Source organism: Lethenteron reissneri, chromosome 12 (genome assembly GCF_015708825.2).
Source record: "Lethenteron reissneri isolate LAM-NWPU_2019-01 chromosome 12, ASM1570882v1, whole genome shotgun sequence".
Lineage (NCBI taxonomy): Eukaryota > Metazoa > Chordata > Hyperoartia > Petromyzontiformes > Petromyzontidae > Lethenteron > Lethenteron reissneri.
Genome location: NC_083790.1, coordinates 12,172,161 through 12,193,313, shown reverse-complemented (window position 1 = coordinate 12,193,313; position 21,153 = coordinate 12,172,161). Strand labels below are relative to the sequence as shown.

At 43.5% G+C, this 21,153-nt stretch overlaps 1 protein-coding gene across 1 annotated transcript; it reads right to left on the bottom strand.

The window, feature by feature from the left end:
* Window positions 1-343: 343 nt before the first annotated feature.
* On the bottom strand, window positions 344-20,542 carry LOC133341915 (shiftless antiviral inhibitor of ribosomal frameshifting protein-like). Its single transcript, XM_061550744.1, has 7 exons — window positions 20,478-20,542; window positions 16,572-16,624; window positions 13,422-13,505; window positions 12,542-12,697; window positions 10,318-10,424; window positions 3,263-3,414; window positions 344-2,236 (listed from the first exon to the last, which is right to left on the bottom strand). Exons 1-7 carry the CDS (start codon window positions 20,488-20,490, stop codon window positions 2,034-2,036), a joined length of 768 nt encoding a protein of 255 aa, XP_061406728.1. The 5' UTR covers window positions 20,491-20,542; the 3' UTR covers window positions 344-2,033.
* Window positions 20,543-21,153: the final 611 nt, after the last annotated feature.

Below are 21,153 nucleotides of genomic sequence, written 5' to 3'. Positions count from 1 at the left end.
AGCATCAAGAGCATCCAGCAGCATCCCACCTTGTGTGATGCTACACCGAGGTAGCCTTACAACTGCTTATTCCTACTCGCGTAACGTAGTTCTGTTCACTCGTATACGTGTTATAAAAATGTATTCCCTAATACATTCATCGAATTATATCCAATTCGCCTTATGAAAACACGCAGCATTACAGAACAGGGGTTGCACAATCAGAGGGGAGGCTGAGCGCGTCGCTGCCTCACCTCTCGTCTCTTCCTGTATTTGCAGCGGAGCTTCGCAAATTTGGCGATTTTGACTATAAAAATTATTGTAATCGTACAGAAATGACATTTATAACACAGATCAGTGGAAAATGAAATTTTTTATTTGACGATTCTTTTTTTTCGTAACAGCTATTTTCATTGGAGTATAACAGGTGAGGCTCTGTCTCCCCTGACCGCACGTCCTTGCGCTACACGCACATACAAGTGTATTTGGTTTTACATTGAGATATGCTGTATAGATGTTGTTGATCATTGTTATGGAGGTGGTTTTATTGGAGACTAAAGAGAAGCCATTAAGTTTCAACAGCTCTCTGTGCCACCCCGCCCTCTATAACCCTATCCATTGTACGAATTTACAAGAGTTTGCCATCACATGCCAAGCTATTGTAAATGATAGAGCAGCTAAGCAGATTTATCAGGTAAAAAGTATTTATCTTCTTGGTTTTTTCGGTAAAGTCACGTAGAAGGGAAATAATAAAATAATAAAAATAAAACATAATAAAATAATTCTCACGACGTCTGTCTTTCCGACAGACCTGTTCTTCACCTGAGGACGGCTGCTTGCGTTGTGAGAATTATTTTATTATGTTTTATTTTTATTAATTTATTATTTCCCTTCTACGTGACTTTACCGAAAAAACCAAGAAGATAAATCCCTGCAGTCACGAAAGCTTTGAATCGAAATTTAAAAAGTATTTGTATTGTTTTAATATAATATAAACTACTTTAGTTTTCAAAAGACTCCTTGTTCATTGAATTTCGTGGAGAGTATAGAAAGAAACAAACATACATCCAAGCATATAGATTAGTCGCGTATAGAGTAGATGCTCTCCAGTTGGCCAGTGGACCCCCACTAACCGATACATTTAAAATAAACCACCCCACAGAAACAATTACTGGTACTTAAGAGCTTACATCTTGAATCCCTCCTTCACTTGATGCAGCAAATCTGGCTGTGCCGGTCCCACCTGATGACGGAGACTTGTGTTGCCTCTGAAACGTCGTGATTTTTATTGTTTTATTTTTATTAATTTTAATTTCATTTTTTACCTACGTGACTTTACCGAAAGAACTAAGAGTATAAGAGTATGTGTTTCAAGGTACCTACTGAATTTCCATCTGGCTACACAGCACGATAGCATGATGCATGAAAGAGCCATTGTTATCACGTCTCACATGCCGACTGCAAATACTTTTTTTTCGGAACATTTTTCACCTCGTGCACATCACTGTTTATAATGTGAATAAACACAAAAAGTCCAAAACAAGGTTAAATCAAAACAATTAAAAGAGCACTTTAAAAAGGGGGAAAAAAACCTCCTGCCTGCCCTGATAAGTACGGTATGCCCGATACCTTTGATGCCCCTTGGAATTGTGCCCGGAGTGTCAAAATAGTGCAATGTATGATGCGAGGGAGGATGTGGAATAAAATATTTTTTATGAATAAAAATTTGGGACACAAAAAAATGGTCAAATATCGTAAAGCAGTGTTGTTCACGAGGAATGTTTGACCATACTCCACTCAGCTTGTCAGTGCGGTTTAACAAAGGGGGCATCCAGGACCAGTTCAGATACCACTCCACACTGCTTTTTAGTGGTGGCCGGGGATCGAACTTGCTTCGCTGGGTTCACAGCGCAATGGACAAAAACCACCGCACCGTTCATCCACCCCCATCTTCGATAAACAAGGGATCATCGTTGGGTTAAAAACACGACCCAACGCAAAGGAGCGGAGGAGGCTCGCGCGCGACTCGTGTTCGATCCCTGCTCGCGGCACGGTCAGTGGTGCCGATTCTCGTCCTCCTCCAAGAGGTCCTGCTCGATGAGGACGTCCTCGTGCTCCACGAGGCTGCCCTGGCTGATGCACGTGGCCACCGTGGAGGCGGTGCTGATGTGCGGCTCGCTCGCGTGCAACACGCGCCGCCGGCGCCTCACCTGCAAGGTGCGCGGGTGCACACAGTGCGTCCCGGTAACCCCGGGGCCTGCCACGCGCGTTCATGGTGCACACAGCACACGGATGTTAGCCTCTCGCCGCACTACCATCATCGTATCGCAGTCATCTACGGTTGGCCACGTACGGTGCGAAAGAAGTTCTATCACCACTGCCATCATTACAAAGATGCTCACCGCCATCGTCGTCAGCCAATTCCTATCGTCTGTCCTCACCACCCCCATGATTAGGCAGCCAATCTCCGTCTCTCATGATTGTCATCCAATGTCAACCATCTGCCGAGACTTGTCGTCATAATCATAACTTCTTTCCCGCCGTACGTAGAACACGTGCTAATCGGGGGTGCGGGGGTTGGACAACAAACTAAATAGGATTAGTTTAAGTGTCGCTCATGTTAACCTTGGCTGAGAATTAAACTTAGGGTCACGGAGTTTTCATGAGTGGTACGTGTTAAATGCTACTGTATTGCTCCACCCAAACAATTACAGCAACAAAACTTATTGAGTTGGTTATTTATGCATGTCGTGATATTTTAAAGTGAGGTTTGTGTTTATATTATGCTGATAAAACGATAGCGGTATAGAGAACGGATCAGAGAATTATGTCGATTCACTCACACGCTTTACTTAAGTGTTAATTTCTTCATCGGGATGCTGTCGGTAACTACCCCCGGACCAATATGCTGCCTTGCCCAAATCTTTTTTTATATCACAGTTGCTTAGCACAGGCCCACAATTCCCATCGGCCATCAACAAACATCACTCCTGAAGTAGAAAAAAATAATTAATATATTTCTTGCATTGAGCGAGGTTACAAGATCTTGTGAAAGAGATGATGGGAGGGAATGCCGGCATCACGGTCAAAATTTTGGAAATTGTCTGCAAAAAACACTCATTGGGAGAAATGCACAGCAAGATCGCCCCCCCCCCCCCACCTTCACCCGCGAAACTCCTGCGGGTCTGCGAGACAGAGCAAATTCGATTCGATCGTCGCTTATAAATGCTAGCGGCTCGTGAGAGGCGACGGAGTGGCGTTGTGGCCCTCCGGCTGCGCTCACCCTGGCGGTTGTAGCAGTCCTCGGCCATGCAGCTGTGCTGCTGCCCGGAAGGGCGCGCGGCACTGTGCGTTTTGGGGCGCTGCACGCGCGTGGGGCACACGCCGACCTGGCACTGGTAGCACGGCGATGGCACGCCCATCTGTCCCCAGCCGCTGCTCACAAACAAGCAGAAACACATGAATTTTGATTTAAAGCTTTCGTGACTGCAGGGATTCATCTTCTTGGTTCTTTCGGTAAAGTCACGTAGAAGGGAAGTAATAAAATAATAATAAAATTATTCTCACGACGTTTCGGCCACAACGCAAGCAGCCGTCCTCAGGTGAAAACCAGGTCCGTCGAGGCGACAGAGTCTGAATGAAACAGCACATGAGCTTGGAGCATATATATAAGCTGGGCGCATTGACAAAGGAATTTGAAAGGATCTCAAAGTTATGTGGAAACCCTCCCCGTAGAGGCGGTTGAATTTTGATTTAAAGCTTTCGTGACTGCAGGGATTCATCTTCTTGGTTCTTTCGGTAAAGTCACGTAGAAAGAACCAAGAAGATGAATCCCTGCGTTCAAAATGCTACAAAAAATACACGCAACGCTGATTTAAATTCATCAAAGTGTCATGTCCTCTTCTCTCCCCCCCACCCCAATGTGTGCACTTAATACTATAGGGTCGGTAGATACTAATATTATAGCGCTTAGATAGTATGATTGTAGCGCAAGCGGGAGGATGGTGGGGGGGTAGCGGCCCAGCCCCCAGCCTCTGCCGGCTGGGCAATCTAGGCGAGGTCGGGGGCTCTGCACGGGACTAGGCCTCACCACGCCACTCTGTCAGGTGAGTACTTTCTGCTATAGAGTCGATATATCCGGCTATAGAGTCAGCATGTATTACTGTAGTGGTAGCAGGTACCACCACAGTCAGTATGCACTGCTGTAATCATAGCAGGTACCACCACAGTATGCACTGCTGTAATCATAGCAGGTCCCACAACATATGCACTGCTGTAATCATTGCAGCGACCGCCACTGTCAGTATGCACTGCTGTAGTGAAAGTAGGTTCCACCATAGTTGGTATGCACTGCTGTAGTGAAAGCAGGTACCACCAAAGTCGGTATGCACTGCTGTGGTCAAGGCAGGTACCACCACAGTCAGTATGCACTGCTGTAGTGAAAGCAGGCACCACCTGCAGTCAGTATGCACTGTTGTAGTGATAGCAGGAACCACCACAGTCGGTATGCAGTACTGCAGTGAAAGCAGGTACAACCACAGTATGCACTGCTGTAATCACAGCAGTTACCACCACAGTCAGTATGCACTGCTTTAATAGCAGGTACCACCAGTCAGTATGCACTTCTGTAGTCATAGCAGGTACCACCACAGTCGGTATGCACTGCTGTAGTGATAGCAGGTACCACCACAGTCGGTATGCACTGCTGTAGTGAAAGCAGGTACCACCACAGTCGGTAGGCATTGCTGTAGTGAAATCAGGTACCACTACAGTGGATATGCACTGCTGTAGCAATATCAGGATACCACCACAGTCAGTATGCACTGCTGTAGTGATAGTAGATACTGCTATCGAGTTGGTAGATACTGCTATATAGAATTAGTAGATACTAAAACAGTCAGTATATACCACTACGGTCAGTAAATACTGCTACAGTCAGTAAATACTACTATACAGTCAGTAGCTACTACTGGCTCAGTAGATACTTCTGTACAGTCAGTAGATACAACTACAGAGTCAACAGATACTTCTTATTCTTGGTTCTTTCGGTAAAGTCACGTAGAAGGGAAATAATAAAATAATAAAAATAACAATTCTCACGACGTTTCGGCCACAACGCAAGCAGCCGTCCTCAGGTGAAAAACAGAGCTGTCGGAAAGACAGCATCCTAATAAATACTGCTAAACTTGGCAGCGTATTTTAAGCTGGGTGGGAGGAGGAGAGCGCCTTGACAAAGGAGTTTACATATCAACAGAGGAATTTAGCATGTTGATGACAAATGCAGATATGGGTTTAGTCACTCCTTGTGGAATGTGTAGGCGGTGGGGGGTTTAAAAGTCATATTATGCTCGTGTATTATGTAGGATTACCAGTAATAAAGGAAGGTAAATTTTAATAATAAAGAACTGCAGCAGCCAGCAGTGTTTATTAGGATTCTGTCTTTCCGACAGCTCTGTTCTTCACGTGAGGACGGCTGCTTGCGTTGTGGCCGAAACGTCGTGAGAATTTGATTGTTTAATTTTTATTATTTTATTATTTCCCTTCTACGTGGCTTTACCGAAAGAACCAAGAATATTAATCCCTGCAGTCACGAAAGCTTTAAATCGAAAAATAGATACTACTTACTCTGTTGTATGTAGGGTATGCAGGTATATATCCCTACGCGGGGGTAAATATATTTTTTTGTGGGGGGTGGTGGTCGCAATTTTCGGAAACCTTTTAGATCAACTATTTACCCCCCACTTTCTATAACTTTTTGGACTTGTGCAAGCTTCTTATAATTTTGTTGGTGGAGAAATGGACAAACGGCTCACCGGGCTTTCACAATACCTTAGTATCTGTGTATGTACTGTATATGTAAGGTTTTTAAGAGAAGTTTTGAAATATATTTTTCACCCGGGCAACACCGGGTACTTCCCGCTAGTCTAACCTATAAAAGTATTTTTTTGTCTGTCTGTCTGTCCGTCTGCGCACGCGCGCTTGCGAGGCATTTGGCTCTCAAACGGTGGGGTTTATGTGAAAAAAATTAGACAGGTACCACGACGTAAGCCCCGCGGTGGGCAAGCGCTATTTCCATTTCCCGTCCGTCACTTTTAAATTTGTTAAAATTGTGTTTTTGTGTGATTTCTCTTTATTTATATATTTTTGCCACCGACCGCGAGACAAAGCACGCAAATGCGCATTTCTCGAAACACTGACAGGAGTTGCCCCTAGCAACGCACACATGATCGCTAAGAATTTCCATTCACGTTAACAATGCTTAAAAACTATACACACAACGCTGAGGTTCATTCTTCACAGTCTTATGTCCCCCCCACCCCAATGCGTGCAATTACTGATATAAAGTCCGTAGATATTAATATTATAGCGCTTACATAGCATCATTGCTGCGTGGGTGCGGAGAGCGGCCCAGCACCCAGCCTGGCAATGTGTCACCTCCTCCGGCTGGGCAATCTAGGCGAAGCCGCAGGCTCTGCACAGGACTAGGCCTCACCACGGCAATGTAAAGTACAATTTTATTGAATCTTTCGCTAAGAACGCAAGTTCATTGTTTACTATTATGAAACTAATAAGTTGCAAAATATTACAATAATGTTTGTGTGCAGAAAATAATTCATTATTAGGTTGCTAAATATTTTTTAGGTGTTTTTATGACGATGCGACGGTGTATTTACCAGTCTGTCCTCTGGCCTGCTGCCTGCCGATTAATTAATGTCAGTGCACTGGCACTCTATTATCTACACTGCTAATTTTGCTTTTGTCCATGTCAGTATGCCAGTCTATAATCTGTTGCCTGCTTCTTTACCATACTCAGTGTACTGCCAGCCTTTCATGTCGACTATATCCTGCTTTTTCAGCTGCTGACCGTATTGCTAGCTTTATATGTCGACTGTAGCAATGCTTAGGTCATTGAGTCGACATACTGGCAGTCTATAATCTAGACTGTAGCCTGCTTCTCAACTTACCTGTGCATACTGCTGCTCTTTAATGTACACTAATTTCTGCTTATTTCTTCAATGCTTTTATATTGTTTCGATTGCTCACGTCACACTATAGTACTGAGATGCTGATTAATCTGTTATACTGCTAAATACGTTGGACTTTCTTAGCTACAGCCCATTCCATTTCGTATATTGTTTTGTCACATTCGTAGGAACATCACCCATTTAAATTTTGCCGTACTACACCTTTACTTTCCACCAAAGCGGGGAGCATGCAGGGAGGTTCAATGCCCCAAATATTGTTGACCTTGCTTTCTTACGGTGGGTGAGGAACATTGTGAAAGCGACATTGTTCTTCCATACCAAGAAAACACCATGGCACGATTTCCTGACACTAACAGAGCATACGATGCCCTACAATAACACATTTTCCTGTCACAAGGCCAAGATGGGTACCATGTCAACATTCCTCCAATTACAAAGCTGTAGGACAAAGACATTCTCACAAAACTGTCTCCTCTAAAAAAACTTGTATTCCTTCGTGATCATGGACAGAGGAGGAAACCACATATTATGGTGCACCAACCTCTTTCACCAGTATGTTTTCGATTAGAATGCCAACATTGACAGTGAGCACCTTCTTTACATTCAACTGAATCAAAACCGCCTGCAGGTGAACAGTATGCTCATCTCTGGGATGCCATCAATTCCGAAGGAGATGCAAACGGTCACAATGTGGGCTGATTAGTTATTTTGCCTTCATCCTTCACAGCTTCACCAAGATGCATGCATGATAAAACTCACGATGCCATGACGTACATCAGCCAATATGCCATGCCTCATATCTTCATCACCTTCACTTGCAATCCCAAATGAAAGGAGATCCAGGTTTAACCTTTATACAAACCAAAAACCACCAAACAGACATGACATCTTAGCGAGGCTCTTAAAACTCAAAGTTTATGACCTCATGATGCTTATTACGACCAATGAAGGCGGCATCTTTGGATAGACAAGCAGTAACTTGCACACCGTTGGGTGGCAAAAACGTCGTCTTCCTCATGCTCACATTTCGCTATGGATGAGGGAAACAATTCATGCCAGTCACATTGACACATTTATCAGTGCTGAGCTACCTCACCCCCATTAAGACCCTGCACTTTTCTATGTGGTCTGCAATCAAATGCTCCATGGCCCATGTGCCCAGTTCTATCTAAATGCGCCATGTATGCAAGACCACAGGTGTACCAAGAGGTATCCACGGAACTACTTGAAAGACACTCAGTCGGCCCATGATGGCTATCCTCTATATCACAGAAATACTGAGCATGGTGGATTTCAAACAACGCTCAGACCTGCCACTAACTCGCAAATTAAGGTTCACAACCGATGGATCGCTCCCTACTGCCCTCTTCTGTGCAAGATCTTCCTGCTCCACTTTAATGTGAAATTCGGCTATTCTTAAAAAAACCATCAAATATCTTTGCCAATACATCAACAAAGGCTCTGACATGGCTGTCTTTGCCTTACAAAACAGAGGGGCAAAGTGTGCATGAGCTAAAACAGTTTTTCCAAGGAAGATACATCAGCAACCATGAGGCAATTTGAAGAATTATTGGCTTCCCCATCCATGACCGTTCCCCCACAGTCGTCCATTTGGCACTTCACCTCCAAAATGCTCAACGCATCTATGTCACCAAAGGAAATGCCCAACAGCAGACCCTGGCTCCACAATATACCACCCTTATGGCTTTTTTTGTTTGGTGCCCAAGTGACCCATTTGCTGCCAACCTGCTCTACCATTACATTCCCTCCTACTATACATGGACTGCTAAAATAAATGGAAGCAACGTGCTGCTGATGGTCAATCTGATGCCTTAGGACGAGTCTACACAGTTCATCCCAACAATCAGCAGTGCTACTTTCTCCCAATGCTTCTCCATGTTGCCAAAGGGCACAAATCTTTCCAAGACCTCTAAACAGTGGAAGGAGTAGTCTGTCAAACATACAGGGAAGCTTTCAATTTTCGTGCAATTCTTGTGCATGATCACCATCTTCATAAAGCTATGATAGAAGCTTCTGTTGGTCAGTACCCTTTCCAACTGACATTGCTCTTCTGCATAAATCTTCAAGTTTGCAGACCATCTAACCCCATGGGACTCTGGAAAAAATACAAAGAGGGCATGAGTGAGGACATCCTCCACAGAGCTCAATGAGAAAATACAAACCTCAACGTCAACTTTCTGATGTCATCTTTAAACAGGCCCTCATCCTCCTTCAGGACAAACTGCACTCCATTGATGGAATATACCTCACATATATGGGACTACCAACACCCTACAGGGACAACCTGCATGCCCTTGCTCAAGAGATCCTACGTGAAATATGCTATTATGCTTTAGAGCTTCTTAAATTTATTTAGGAAAATTAACCAAAGCTGATGGATGTACAAATAGAAGCCTACACGAAAATCCTGGAAGACATTGAGCCGGATCGATGCTCACAACAACGAGCGGAGCGCCGGGTGGATAATGGCGGTTGTTGTTGTTGTGTGTAAGTCCATGTGTGTGCGTGGGTCCATGTGTGTGTGTAAGTCCATGTGTGTTTGTCTTAGTCGATATGTGTGTGTGTAAGTGCATATGTGTGCTTAGGTCGATGTGTGAGAGTCTACGTATGTATGTGTGAGTCGCTGTATGTGTGTACGTCGATTTGTGCGTGTAACTCCATGTGTGTGTATCTAAAGTAGATTTATGTGTGTGTGAGTCCATATCTGTGTGTGTGGGTAAGTCGATGTGTTTGTGTGTGTGCGTCGATGTCTGTGTGTGTTTCTAAGTCGATGTGTGTGTGTCTTTTTCGCCCAGGCAACGCCGGGTACTTACCGCTAGTGCTCTATATTTACTACTAGCGTAATCATATACACAATACATTGCGCTCATTATTTTTTTTTAATTCATTCTCATCATCAGCAGCCATGTTAAATCCACTGCCGGATGAAGGCCTCCCCCAAGCATGCACCATCTGTCACAATTGAATAATCCACCGAGCACTAGCACCTGTGCGCGAGCCGATGTCGTCACTCCATCTCCGCAGTAGATGTTCTCTGAGATGCGTTTCATTCCTTTACTGCTGCCACTATCTGTCCTCAACACGAGTTTTGTAGTTCTAAACGATTTGCTCTCAGTTTGCTTTCACACCCCCCCCCACATTTTTTTTCTCCATCACTATGCAAATGTATTTGAGTGGTGACATCCTTTTCAATGGTTTGCTCCTCTCGTATTACGATATAATATATTTTTTATAAAACACCGGTTCTCATGCGCACACACGCACACTCGCGTAAGCTTTGCGAATCAATGCATCAATACACATAAAAGCTGTCCCTTTTATCGCCGACAACCTGAAGGTGTTATTGCAGTTTGTGCAGTTGAAGAGCGCTCCACTCCCCCACTCCCTGTCCCGTGGCACTGGCTGGTACTTCCTTTTGCAGCGCCTGCACTGGGACACCTGCACAGCAAAGACAATGAATGATCCACACCCCGATCAGCAACGGTGGAAGCAACAGAAGTTGTTGGGCGGTGGCATTGCCGAGCGGTGGCGCATTTTCCGCTCGTTGGAAGGTTCACAATTCATCCCCGTGGCCACTCTGGTTAATGCCGTGGGTGTATTACCAGAAAATATATGCTGTATGCTCCACAGTGGATGTGACAAATCCCGTGACGTGATTAGGAAAAAGAGTAGGCCACATGCACTAGGGTCATGGTTCAAATAAATCCAAATATTTGCAAATTACTCAATTGATAAAACCCATAGAAACATTGCCGGCAACTGGCAAACTACTACCCACTTGCAGCTTGGGGGTGTGTTCACCTTGTGCCATATGGGGACAGCTGCCATCAGAGGCTCCCCTGGGCTAAAAATAAAGTTAAGTATTGGAATGATTGAGATGAGATGGAAGATGCGTGTTTCTGAGGCAAGAACCTTATAAATCAGAGGTCGGGAACCTTTTTGACTGGGAGAGCCATAAAAGCCAAATATTTCTAAATATATTTCATTGAGAGCCATATAGTATTTTTAACGTATAATAAATTAAATATGTCTTACTTTTAATGCGACTTCTGGTGCTACATGGTTTTGCTGATGGCCTTGTAGTCTGGTTCGTACGTGGTGAGGTTGAGCTTCGTGCAGGCGTGACCCGTGAAATTTATCTTCAAAACTAATTTCTGTTTACTTTAAAATGACACAGTATTATTAAGCAATATGACAAGTGTTTAAAAATCAGTTCCAAACTGATTTTTTTATTATTATTTTTTCTTTTTTCAACTCAAAATTGTCTGGGAGCCATATACCGTCACTGGAAGAGCCATATATGGCTCGCGAGCCATAGGTTCCCGACCGCTGTTATAAATGGAACTGCAAATCCTACTCAAGCTAATTTATATGAGACAACGTTCCAACCCACTGCACACTCACTCTTTGCTTTCACCTAAGGTATGGGCTTCGAGGGAAAGACTAGTAAATAACACTGGTCAACAAAAAAAACATTTTTTTCTGGCCTGGACTTTTTGCATCTGTTTTAGACTAATTTCAGGGTGCTGATTCCAAATATGATCTCAGATTTGCTCTATCACATCTCATTTTTATGCTATCAGCATACCCCATTTTCATTGATTTTACCCAAAATTAACTATGTCACTTATGATTGCAAGTTGTTGCGAGTCAGTGACTGCTTTAGTGTTAAAATATGGTGCTGTATTTTTAGGATAGTGTGTTTATAATATTATTTTATGTAGATATCCACATTTATTTAATATTTTTCTTCTGCAGTTTTGATTGAAAATGCAATATTTGATATCTCAAAAACCTGATGTGATAGACAAAAACTGATGCCAGATTTGGAATCAGCATCCCAAAATTACCTTAAAACCGTGGGAATACCTTATGCCAGAAAAAGTGTGTTGACCAGTGTAATACATGAGGGAAAAAAGGTACAATTAGTTCAGGGACGATGAAAGATTTGAGAACAGAAGTAGAGTGAGCAGTGTGGGTGGCAGGTGGAATTACTTATAGACAGTGGAGGAAACAAAGGAGAAGAATCAACAGAGTGGGTAGAGATTTACTGGAGAAGATGACAAATAAGACAATTGGGAATCAATTCATGATTGATCTTGAAACAATGAGGGCAGTCTTGTAGCTGATCTGACAGTGGCTTGGCAGCCAGTGAAGCGATCTGAAGATTGGGGTGATGCAGTTGCACTCATTACACACAAAGTGCCTGCCACAAATGAACCACAATACCTTGCTGATTTCGTCGCAGTGGCTTTTGGCTAGCCATTGAACAAATACAGTCACTGTATTACACGCTTTCAGATGCGCTTCTGCAACCGTCTGGAATGCTCTTGCTTATGATATACGGAAGCCACTGGAGCTATGCACTCTTAAATCATCTCGATTTAAATTTTCTTTTTTAAACTGCTTTTTGTGTTTAGTTTGTTGTCCTTCCCCCGCATCTACGATTAGCATGGTTGGTTACGTACGGTGCGAAAGAAGTTCAACATACATACATTTACAGGCGGGTTAAAGCATGGTGCAGATTAGTCTCGTGCTGGGATTGAAGTTCAGACCATTTTCCGCTGTGGCACGCGTCTCCACCACACGCTGTCGCAGACGCTGCACGCAAACTGGCAGTCATCGTGCGGCAGCTCATTGTTCGCCAAGTTTTCGAACATGTTGAGGTTCTGCTCGGTCAGCTCCAGCACGCGTAGCCCGTTGGCTGCCGCCTACATAGGTGAAACACATTTGAACAGATGCAATCCTGACGAAACAAATTCAGTGGCTGCATGAGTTTAGTTAGGGAAATTCTATCTGCTCTGGTACAATCCAACTAAACACATTTTTTTTTCCAAAAAAGGCCCACTGAGCTATATAGATATTTTTCAGAAGCAACCTGGCCACAAATGATAGCTCAACGAAGTGGCTTATCACATGTAAATTTATAGAAGCCAAATAATCTAAACCAATGTTTCTAAAGGTGGAGAGAAAAACCGGAGGACCCGGAGAAAAAAATCCACGGGAGAACATCCAAACTCCAAATATGAACGCGTCAGTATCGGGATTGAACCCACGACTCCTGTATACCAGGCGAGGTAGTTAACATCTGTGCCAAAATTTCATGAAAGAAACCTTACATTTTTATGAAAGTGTAGTTTTGTTTTACAAAGCCTACATTTATGCCAACATATGTATTGACATTCCTACATTTAAAAAAAAAATCGTCACCGTTTATATATTTTTGCTTCTTTTACAACTTATCTTCTAATTGTGCTTTTATAATGTTTGCCACAGCGACTGGGCTCTTCACATTATTAATTAAGTGTCCATTTTCATGCTAGATTGACTTGTTTAACGTGTTATATGTTGGCACAGATCATCTCAAAGCTATTCATTATATGCCACGGCCATGTGCCGCTGGAGTCGACTTTCCACAGTGATGTAATTAACAACCTGAACGTCGAAATCCTGCATGGGATCCCTTTGCCTGGGCTCTGGTGGCAGCGGGACATTCATCCGTATCCGACGCATAATGTTCTGAAAGAATAACAAACAACGGGTCAAGGGCTGACTCAGCCCAGTATTCCTCCCAGATGGATAAACATTCGTATCATAGTGTGGAAGTCAACAGTAGTCATCATATCATGGGACCTTTTTGTCAGTATCAAAGTATGAATAATAAGAGGTTTTACCTTTTCTGGCAATAAAGGGTAAAACCTGACAATAAAGGATAAAACCTATTCTTATTTTGCATACTTTTTTTACTGGCAAAAAGGTCTCATGATATAGCTACTCACCCCGAGCTATGAATGCTCTCATACGTGCATTTTCTTTGTACTGTCTGCCTTTTGGCATTCTCTGGTCTGACACTGGTGAGACGATTCCATAAGGAAGGCTGTCTCTGGTGTAGGCCAATCAGTTTCAAGGACAATGCATATATTATCAGAGAAAGTTTGTTTGCATGTTCACCACAAGTACATGTGGTCAATACAGACCTGATGCCTTGTAAAAGGTATCTATTTGGTGTTTGAACATCTTAACAACTGTTTTTTGCCACAAAGGATAAAACCCATTCTTATTTTTTATGGTAGTCATCACATGGGGAGACTGGCCTGGCCAAGGAATGTTAAACTTCCAACACTGGCAAGGGACCGTCGATAAAAGATGAATGCACCCAATGCTCACTTGAGCATGGATACAATTTGAATTGAGCACAATTACTCACCACATCCAAATTGTATTTGCTCAGGGCGCTGCTGGTAATTAGGCCACTGAGTCACCTGGCCACCTCTTTTTTTGCCAATGTCAAACAGTTTCAATGTCCAGTATTGCATTCTAATGGACCGATACAAGTCCAGAAGTAAAGTATGTTGTCTCAGAAAACCGACTAATACAGGGTGTTTCAAAATTATGGACCCAATTTCAAAGCAGTATATTTCACGATGGCAACATGTTACAATTACACAAAAAGGTCATCCAGATTAGTCGCTAATGGTGGCACAAAAACACGGTCTTTGACGTATCCTCACAAGAAAAAGTTGCAGGGTGTGATGTCTGGGGATCTTGGGGGCCAAGAGTGTAGCGCCAAGTCTTTGGGTCCCATACGACCTATCCAATGTTGAGGCAGTGTGTCATTTAGAAAACGTCGGAATCTTCATCAAGTTGTGGAAAGAGCCATTTCTGCAGCATTTCGAGATACGCTTACCCCGTAATTGTGTTTCCCTCGAAAAAGAAAGGGCCATAAACCTTTCTTTGAGAAACAGCACAAAACACGTTCACTTTCGGGGAACTACGCTCATGCTCTACAGTTTCGTGTGGATTCTCTAATCCCCATATGCGCACATCGTGACCGTTAACTTTACCGCTTAGATGAAACGTTGCTTCATCACTAAAAATCAAACACGGTAAGAAGCTGTCGTCCTCCATGTTCTGTAACATCGCATCACTAAATCTACATGCTTTCCTTTGTCACCTGCGCGAAGAGCCTGTACCATTTGCAACTGGTATGGCCTCTTGATTAAACATTGCCTTAACACACGCCAGACAGTCGTATGAGGGATCGCAAGTTTTCGGCTGGCACAACGAGTGGAGTTGCGCGGGCTACGCAGAAAACTCTCTTGAATTCTTCTCACGTTTTCCTCTGAGGTGCGTGGTCGCCCTGTGCTCTTCCCCTTACATAAACAACCTGTTTCCTCAAATTGTCGGTACCAACAACGAATGCTCTTTGATATTGGCGGATCAATGCCAAAACACCGCTGAAACGCACGCTGCACTGCAATTACGGATTCAGGTTTGCTGAACTGCAGAACGTAAAATGCCTTGTGTTGCGGGGTCGCTATCTTGCAAATGATTGAGGCTAGGGGCTGTTTGTGCACTGAAAGAGGCATCTAGCAGTAATCATTTGAAACTCTATGCCCTGCCCTTTCAAGTGGTAAGAGTTTCATTCATGGGCGGTTCATGGTTGCAGAGATATAGCGATTTCAAATCGGGGTCCATATTTTATAAACACCCTGTATATTGCAGTGTTGAAACGTAAAACATCCACATATTTGAAATCAACTCGATGGTACATGAGTTTGCTTGCTTTAAAAAATGCTGCTGGATGACAGTCTGGAAGGTTCTGAGATTGATGTCCCAAAATAATTTCATGTGGACAGACACAACAAAGGCATATTTGTTATTATTACCCATAATGCTCCACAGAAAAAAATTACCAGATCTCATCAAATCTCAGCTGAGCCTGGATAGTGCTTGGATGGGTGATATCCATGGCCCAAGGACACTGTACTATACGCTGTCGACAGTAGAGGGCAGTGCACCTTATCCAATCCACAGTGACCAGAGCGGTGAGGTATGATCGAATATGATTCATGGACTTCAACTTGTGGAGAGGCTTTGGCTAGTGGTGTACTTGACAAAAAACGGCGATGCATGTACAATGTTCCACAATGGTGTGTGGTTTAATTCTTAACTATTGTAATGTATTTGTATTTAACCAGGTAAGGCCCACTGAGAAATGTAGCTCTTTTTCAGAAGAGACCTGGTCACAAATGATAGCTCAACGAAGTGGCTCATCACGTGGAAATGTATCATAGCCGAATACTATAAAACGCATGTTTCTAAATGTGGAGGGGAAAACCGGAGGGCTCGGAGAAAAATCCACGCGACAACGGGGAGAACATGCAAACTACTAATATACAGGCATCAGGGTCAGGATCGAACCCACGACCTCCTGTATACCAGGCGAGGTAGTTAACATCTCACCACCATAGCCCCCTAGTCAGTTCTATACAACACAGCATTGCTTTGTAGCACTAGAAAAAGTCCATTCTGAAGGTGCAGGGCACTTTCCAATAACATTTGGCAACCCACATTATTAAATTTTTCTTTAACAAATACTGCTGGACTCTAAAACAAAAAGCCCATAAGCTGATGGATTTAAACATATAATTATAGGTGCTGTCGTATTACTCTACAGGTAGGTGTCTCATGTACCCAATGGCTCCATCTTGGTGTGATCCACAAACTCCACCTCCAAGTCACAGGCGTGTGTCACCACATCTCGTATTTGTATGAATTAGGTATTTTATCCTCAGCCCTTACCTGTATGGATGGGTTGTTGAGGAGCTGCCTGTCTCTTTCATTCATCTGCAAGTCTGAGCACAACAGTCATATTAATTATATATATTGTAATTTACAATGTGTATAACGTTGTTTATGTGCATCTCAATAGGCTGCTAAGCGACGGGTCCTACCACTGTAAATGATGAGGGAAAGTGCAGGAACATGCACCTGCATATCTTGCTGTGCCTATTATCCCAATCAAACCATCGCAGGCACGGTGATCATCAGAGTTTGCCTCTTTGGAGGTCTCATCATTCCATCTGCCATGTGCTGGTGACCGTGATTTAGCCAAGACTGCTCCATCATCGTAGAACGAATGATTTGGCGATGCTACTTTGATAGTGGTGGGCAAGCACAATTAACAATAAACTCAACATCATGGTACCCCATGAATAAATGTTATCAATCGGCTTACCTTCAGGCAAGCATCCCCCTCCCCCCAATGCCCCCCCCTACCTTGGCTCCCCCCCCTCTTACCCAATATAGCCGCGTCTCTCTATTAGCTCGCTTCACTTACTACAGCGACTTTGGCTGTAACGGTTCCACCTGAAAACGGAAGCTTGTGTTGCCTCCGAAACGTCGTGATTTAATTTAGTTGATTTCATTAATTTTTTTTACCTACGTGACTTTACCGAAAAAACCGAAGAGTATCAACATAATTCGTCCATCACACTGCTTTAAAATTAAACATAAACTAGCCTTTTGCCCATCCAAGGACGGGTGTGTTGCAGTAAATCTGAAATTTGCAAGCAAAAAGCAGACCACGACGTGATATTCATTGCATCCATTCGTGTGCAATCTGTAAAGAAAGAACCAAAGAGTAATTCCTGCAGTCACGGAAGCTTCAAATAGAATTGTAATGCTGTGCAATGGTTATTAAGAATAATTTGTGTCATATCATGCATTGAATGCATTGTATGGGCAATATGAATAACCTGCAGTTAAGCATAGCATGAATAATGTAAAATAATGTGTATATATGCAGAACTGTGAGCAGTTTACAGGAGATTGTGGGTTCGATCCCAACCCTGACACCTGTATATTTGGAGTTTGCATGTTTTCCCCGTGGTCATGTGGATTTTCTTCAGCACCTCCGGTTTTTCCCTCCACATTTAGAATAAACAGGCATTTCAAGTATTTGGCTGCTATAAATTTCCACATGATAAGCCACTTCGTGAGCTATCATTTGTGGCCTGGTCACTTCTGAAAAAGAGTTATATACAGTGAGGGAAAAAAGTATTGATCCCCTGCTGATTTTGTACGTTTGCCCACTGACAAAGAAATGATCAGTCTATAATTTTAATGGTAGGTTTATTTGAACAGTGAGAGACAGAATAACAAAAAAAAATTCAGAAAAACGCATGTCAAAAATGTTATAAATTGATTTGCATTTTAATGAGGGAAATAAGTATTTGACCCCTCTGCAAAACATGACTTAGTACTTGGTGGCAAAAACCCTTGTTGGCAATCACAGAGGTCATACATCTCAGGAGGGATTTTGTCCCACTCCTCTTTGCAGATCTTCTCCAAGTCATTAAGGTTTCGAGGCTGACGTTTGGCAACTCGACCTGCAGCTCCCTCCACAGATTTTCTATGGGATTAAGGTCTGGAGACTGGCTAAGCCACTCCAGGACCTTAATGTGCTTCTTTTTGAGCCACTCCTTTGTTGCCTTGGCTGGTGTTTTGGGTCATTGTCATGCTGGAATACCCATCCACGACCCATTTTCAATGCCCTGGCTGAGGGAAGGAGGTCTCACCCAAGATTTGACAGTACATGGCCCCGTCCATCATTCCTTGATGCGGTGAAGTTGTCCTGTCCCCTTAGCAGAAAAACACCCCCAAAGCATAATGTTTCCACCTCCATGTTGACGGTGGGGATGGTGTTCTCGGGGTCATAGGCAGCATTCCTCCTCCTCCAAACACGGTGAGTTGAGTTGATGCCAAAGAGCTCCATTTTGGTCTCATCTGACCACAACACTTTCAACCAGTTGTCCTCCGAATCATTCAGATGTTCATTGGCAAACTTCAGACGGGCATGTAAATGTGCTTTCTTGAGCAGGGGGACCTTGCGGGCGCCGCAGGATTTCAGTCCTTCACGGCGTAGTGTGTTACCAACTGTTGTCTGGTGACTATGGTCCCAGCTGCCTTGAGATCATTGATAAGATCCTCCCGTGTAGTTCTGGCTGATCCTCACCGTTCTCATGATCATTGCAACTCCACGAGGTGAGATTTTGCATAAAGCCTCAGGCCGAGGGAGATTTACAGTTCTTTTGTGTTTCTTCCCATTTGGCGAATAATCGCACCAACTGTTGTCACCTTCTTGGGTTCTTTCGGTAAAGTCACGTAGAAGGGAAGTAATAAAATAATAAAAATAAAACATAATAAATAAATAATTCTCACGACGTTTCGGCTACAACGCAAGCAGCCGTCTTCAGGTGAAGAATGAGACACTACCAAACTAGGAGCTTATAATATAAGCTGCGTTGAAGGTGGAAGAGCGCCTTAACAAAAGAATGTGCATATGAAGAGGAATTTAGCATATTCATGGAAATGCGTAGGCGTTGGGCGGGGGGGTTCAAAGTCATATTATGCCCATGCATTATGCAGGATCAGCAGCACCAAGGGGGGGTGCAGGGATTAGCAGTACAAAGGATCTTGTGTTTATCAGGATTTGGAGATCTTTTTTGTGACCCCAGCAATGTAGGGTAAGGTGATGGTCTTGAAAGGCTCCTCAACAGGATCCTTCTTGATGGATGGAGTGATGGCTTTGCGGATGTGTAGTCGGAGTAACCATTAGCCTTAAGAGCTTGGCGTACGTGTTTGAGTTCACTGGCAATGTGTTCATGGTCGGAGATGCATTGGGCTCTATGATATAGAGTCTTGATGAGGGAATTCTTCTGGGATGGATGGTGGTGGGAATCCGGTTTTAGATAAGCATCCGTATGGGTGGCTTCCTGTAGACAGAGTGGCTCATTGACCATCAGGTCTCCTTTGATTAGGATTGATTGTTGTCACCTTCTCACCAAGCTGCTTGGCGATGGTCTTGTAGCCCATTCCAGCCTTGTGTAGGTCTACAATATTGTCCCTGACATCCTTGGAGAGGTTCTTGGTCTTGGCCATGGTGGAGAGTTTGGAATCTGATTGATTGATTGCTTCTGTGAACAGGTGTCTTTTATACAGGTAACAAGCTGAGATTAGGATCACTCCTTTAAGAGTGTGCTCCTAATCTCAGCTTGTTTTCCTGTGTAAAAGACACCTGGGAGCCCCACAAATCTGATTGAGAGAGGATCAATACTTATTTCCCTCATTAAAATGCAAATCAATTTATAACATTTTTTGACATTCGTTTTTCTGGATTTTTTGATGTTATTCTGTCTCTCACTGTTCAAATATAAACCTACCATTAAAATTATAGACTGATCATTTTTTGTCAGTGGGCAAACGTACAAAATCAGCAAGGGATCAAATACTCTTTCCCTCACTGTAGCTCAGTGGGTATTTTGCATTCCAAGATATCTGCAAGGTTGCAGGGAGGGTGTCTCATTTACATCTGAATATCGGAACGCGCAAGCGGTCAAGCGTTAATTTATTTAGAGAGGCATAGCATGGTTGTTTTTAAATACATTGTACTCACTGCAGAGAACTGTAGATATACGACCGCAACTCTATGACAGCTGACGCCAACTGTGCCACACGCCCTCCCGCGTGGCCTTGTGGAGCCTCAGAACCGATAAAGATATTTTATTTTTACTTCTGGTTTCTCTGTCATGACGTACACATATGTCCTCGAATGGGAAAGGGGTTAATAGGTTAGTTTAATTTTATACCACATGAGTGTGTTTGCCAGCCAGGTGTGCGTCTGAGCATGACTCATGCGTTCCTCACCTTCTCTGTCCATGGCCAGGACGATGTACTTGGCCACGCTCTCATACCTGCATCTGGAAGCGCAGCATGAGGGCAGCCGCTTTCTCGCTGGACACCTTCCCGTGAACTTTCTCACGCAGCCGACGAGATACTTCTTCTCCATCTGTATGTTCGGAAAACGCCACAGCAGCTCAGGGAAGGTACGGAGATTTCCATTGGCGTATGCTATTGCACTGGGCGGCAGGACAGTCTCAACACGTGTGCCTCGCAGCAACAGGGGGCCTTGGGTTCGATGCCCGACTCGGGTGCCTTTCTGTGTGGAGTTTGCATGTTCACTCCCCCATTCTGCATGGGTTTTCTCTGGGTTTGACAATTTCCTCCCATAGCTCAAAAAATCATGCAATGTAACTGGTATTGGTCAACATTCCAATGCTAAAACATAATCTGTAAATTATTAAATTGGATTAGGCAAAATAGCAACATCGACCCAACTGCAACAAAGTTAACAATTCTTGAGACTCAGTGGGCCTTTTCTGGGTAAACAAGCACAATAATAATTATTGAAACTCATTTATTGGCATTGTTCCTCCATCCTAATGTAGGAGCGTCCTGAAAAAGAGTGTTGAGACTCAGTGAGGCTGTCCTGGCTATAGGATATTGCGACATTGTTATGAAACCAAACTATTTTTTACCAGAT

Coding starts and splice junctions, on each gene's coding strand:
- LOC133341915 (XM_061550744.1), bottom strand. Junction 3,415..10,317: donor AACTGCAATAACACCTTCAG/GTTGTCGGCGAT, acceptor GTTTGTGAGCAG/CGGCTGGGGACAGATGGGCG. Junction 2,237..3,262: donor GGACTGCTACAACCGCCAGG/GTGAGCGCAGCC, acceptor CGCGCGTGGCAG/GCCCCGGGGTTACCGGGACG.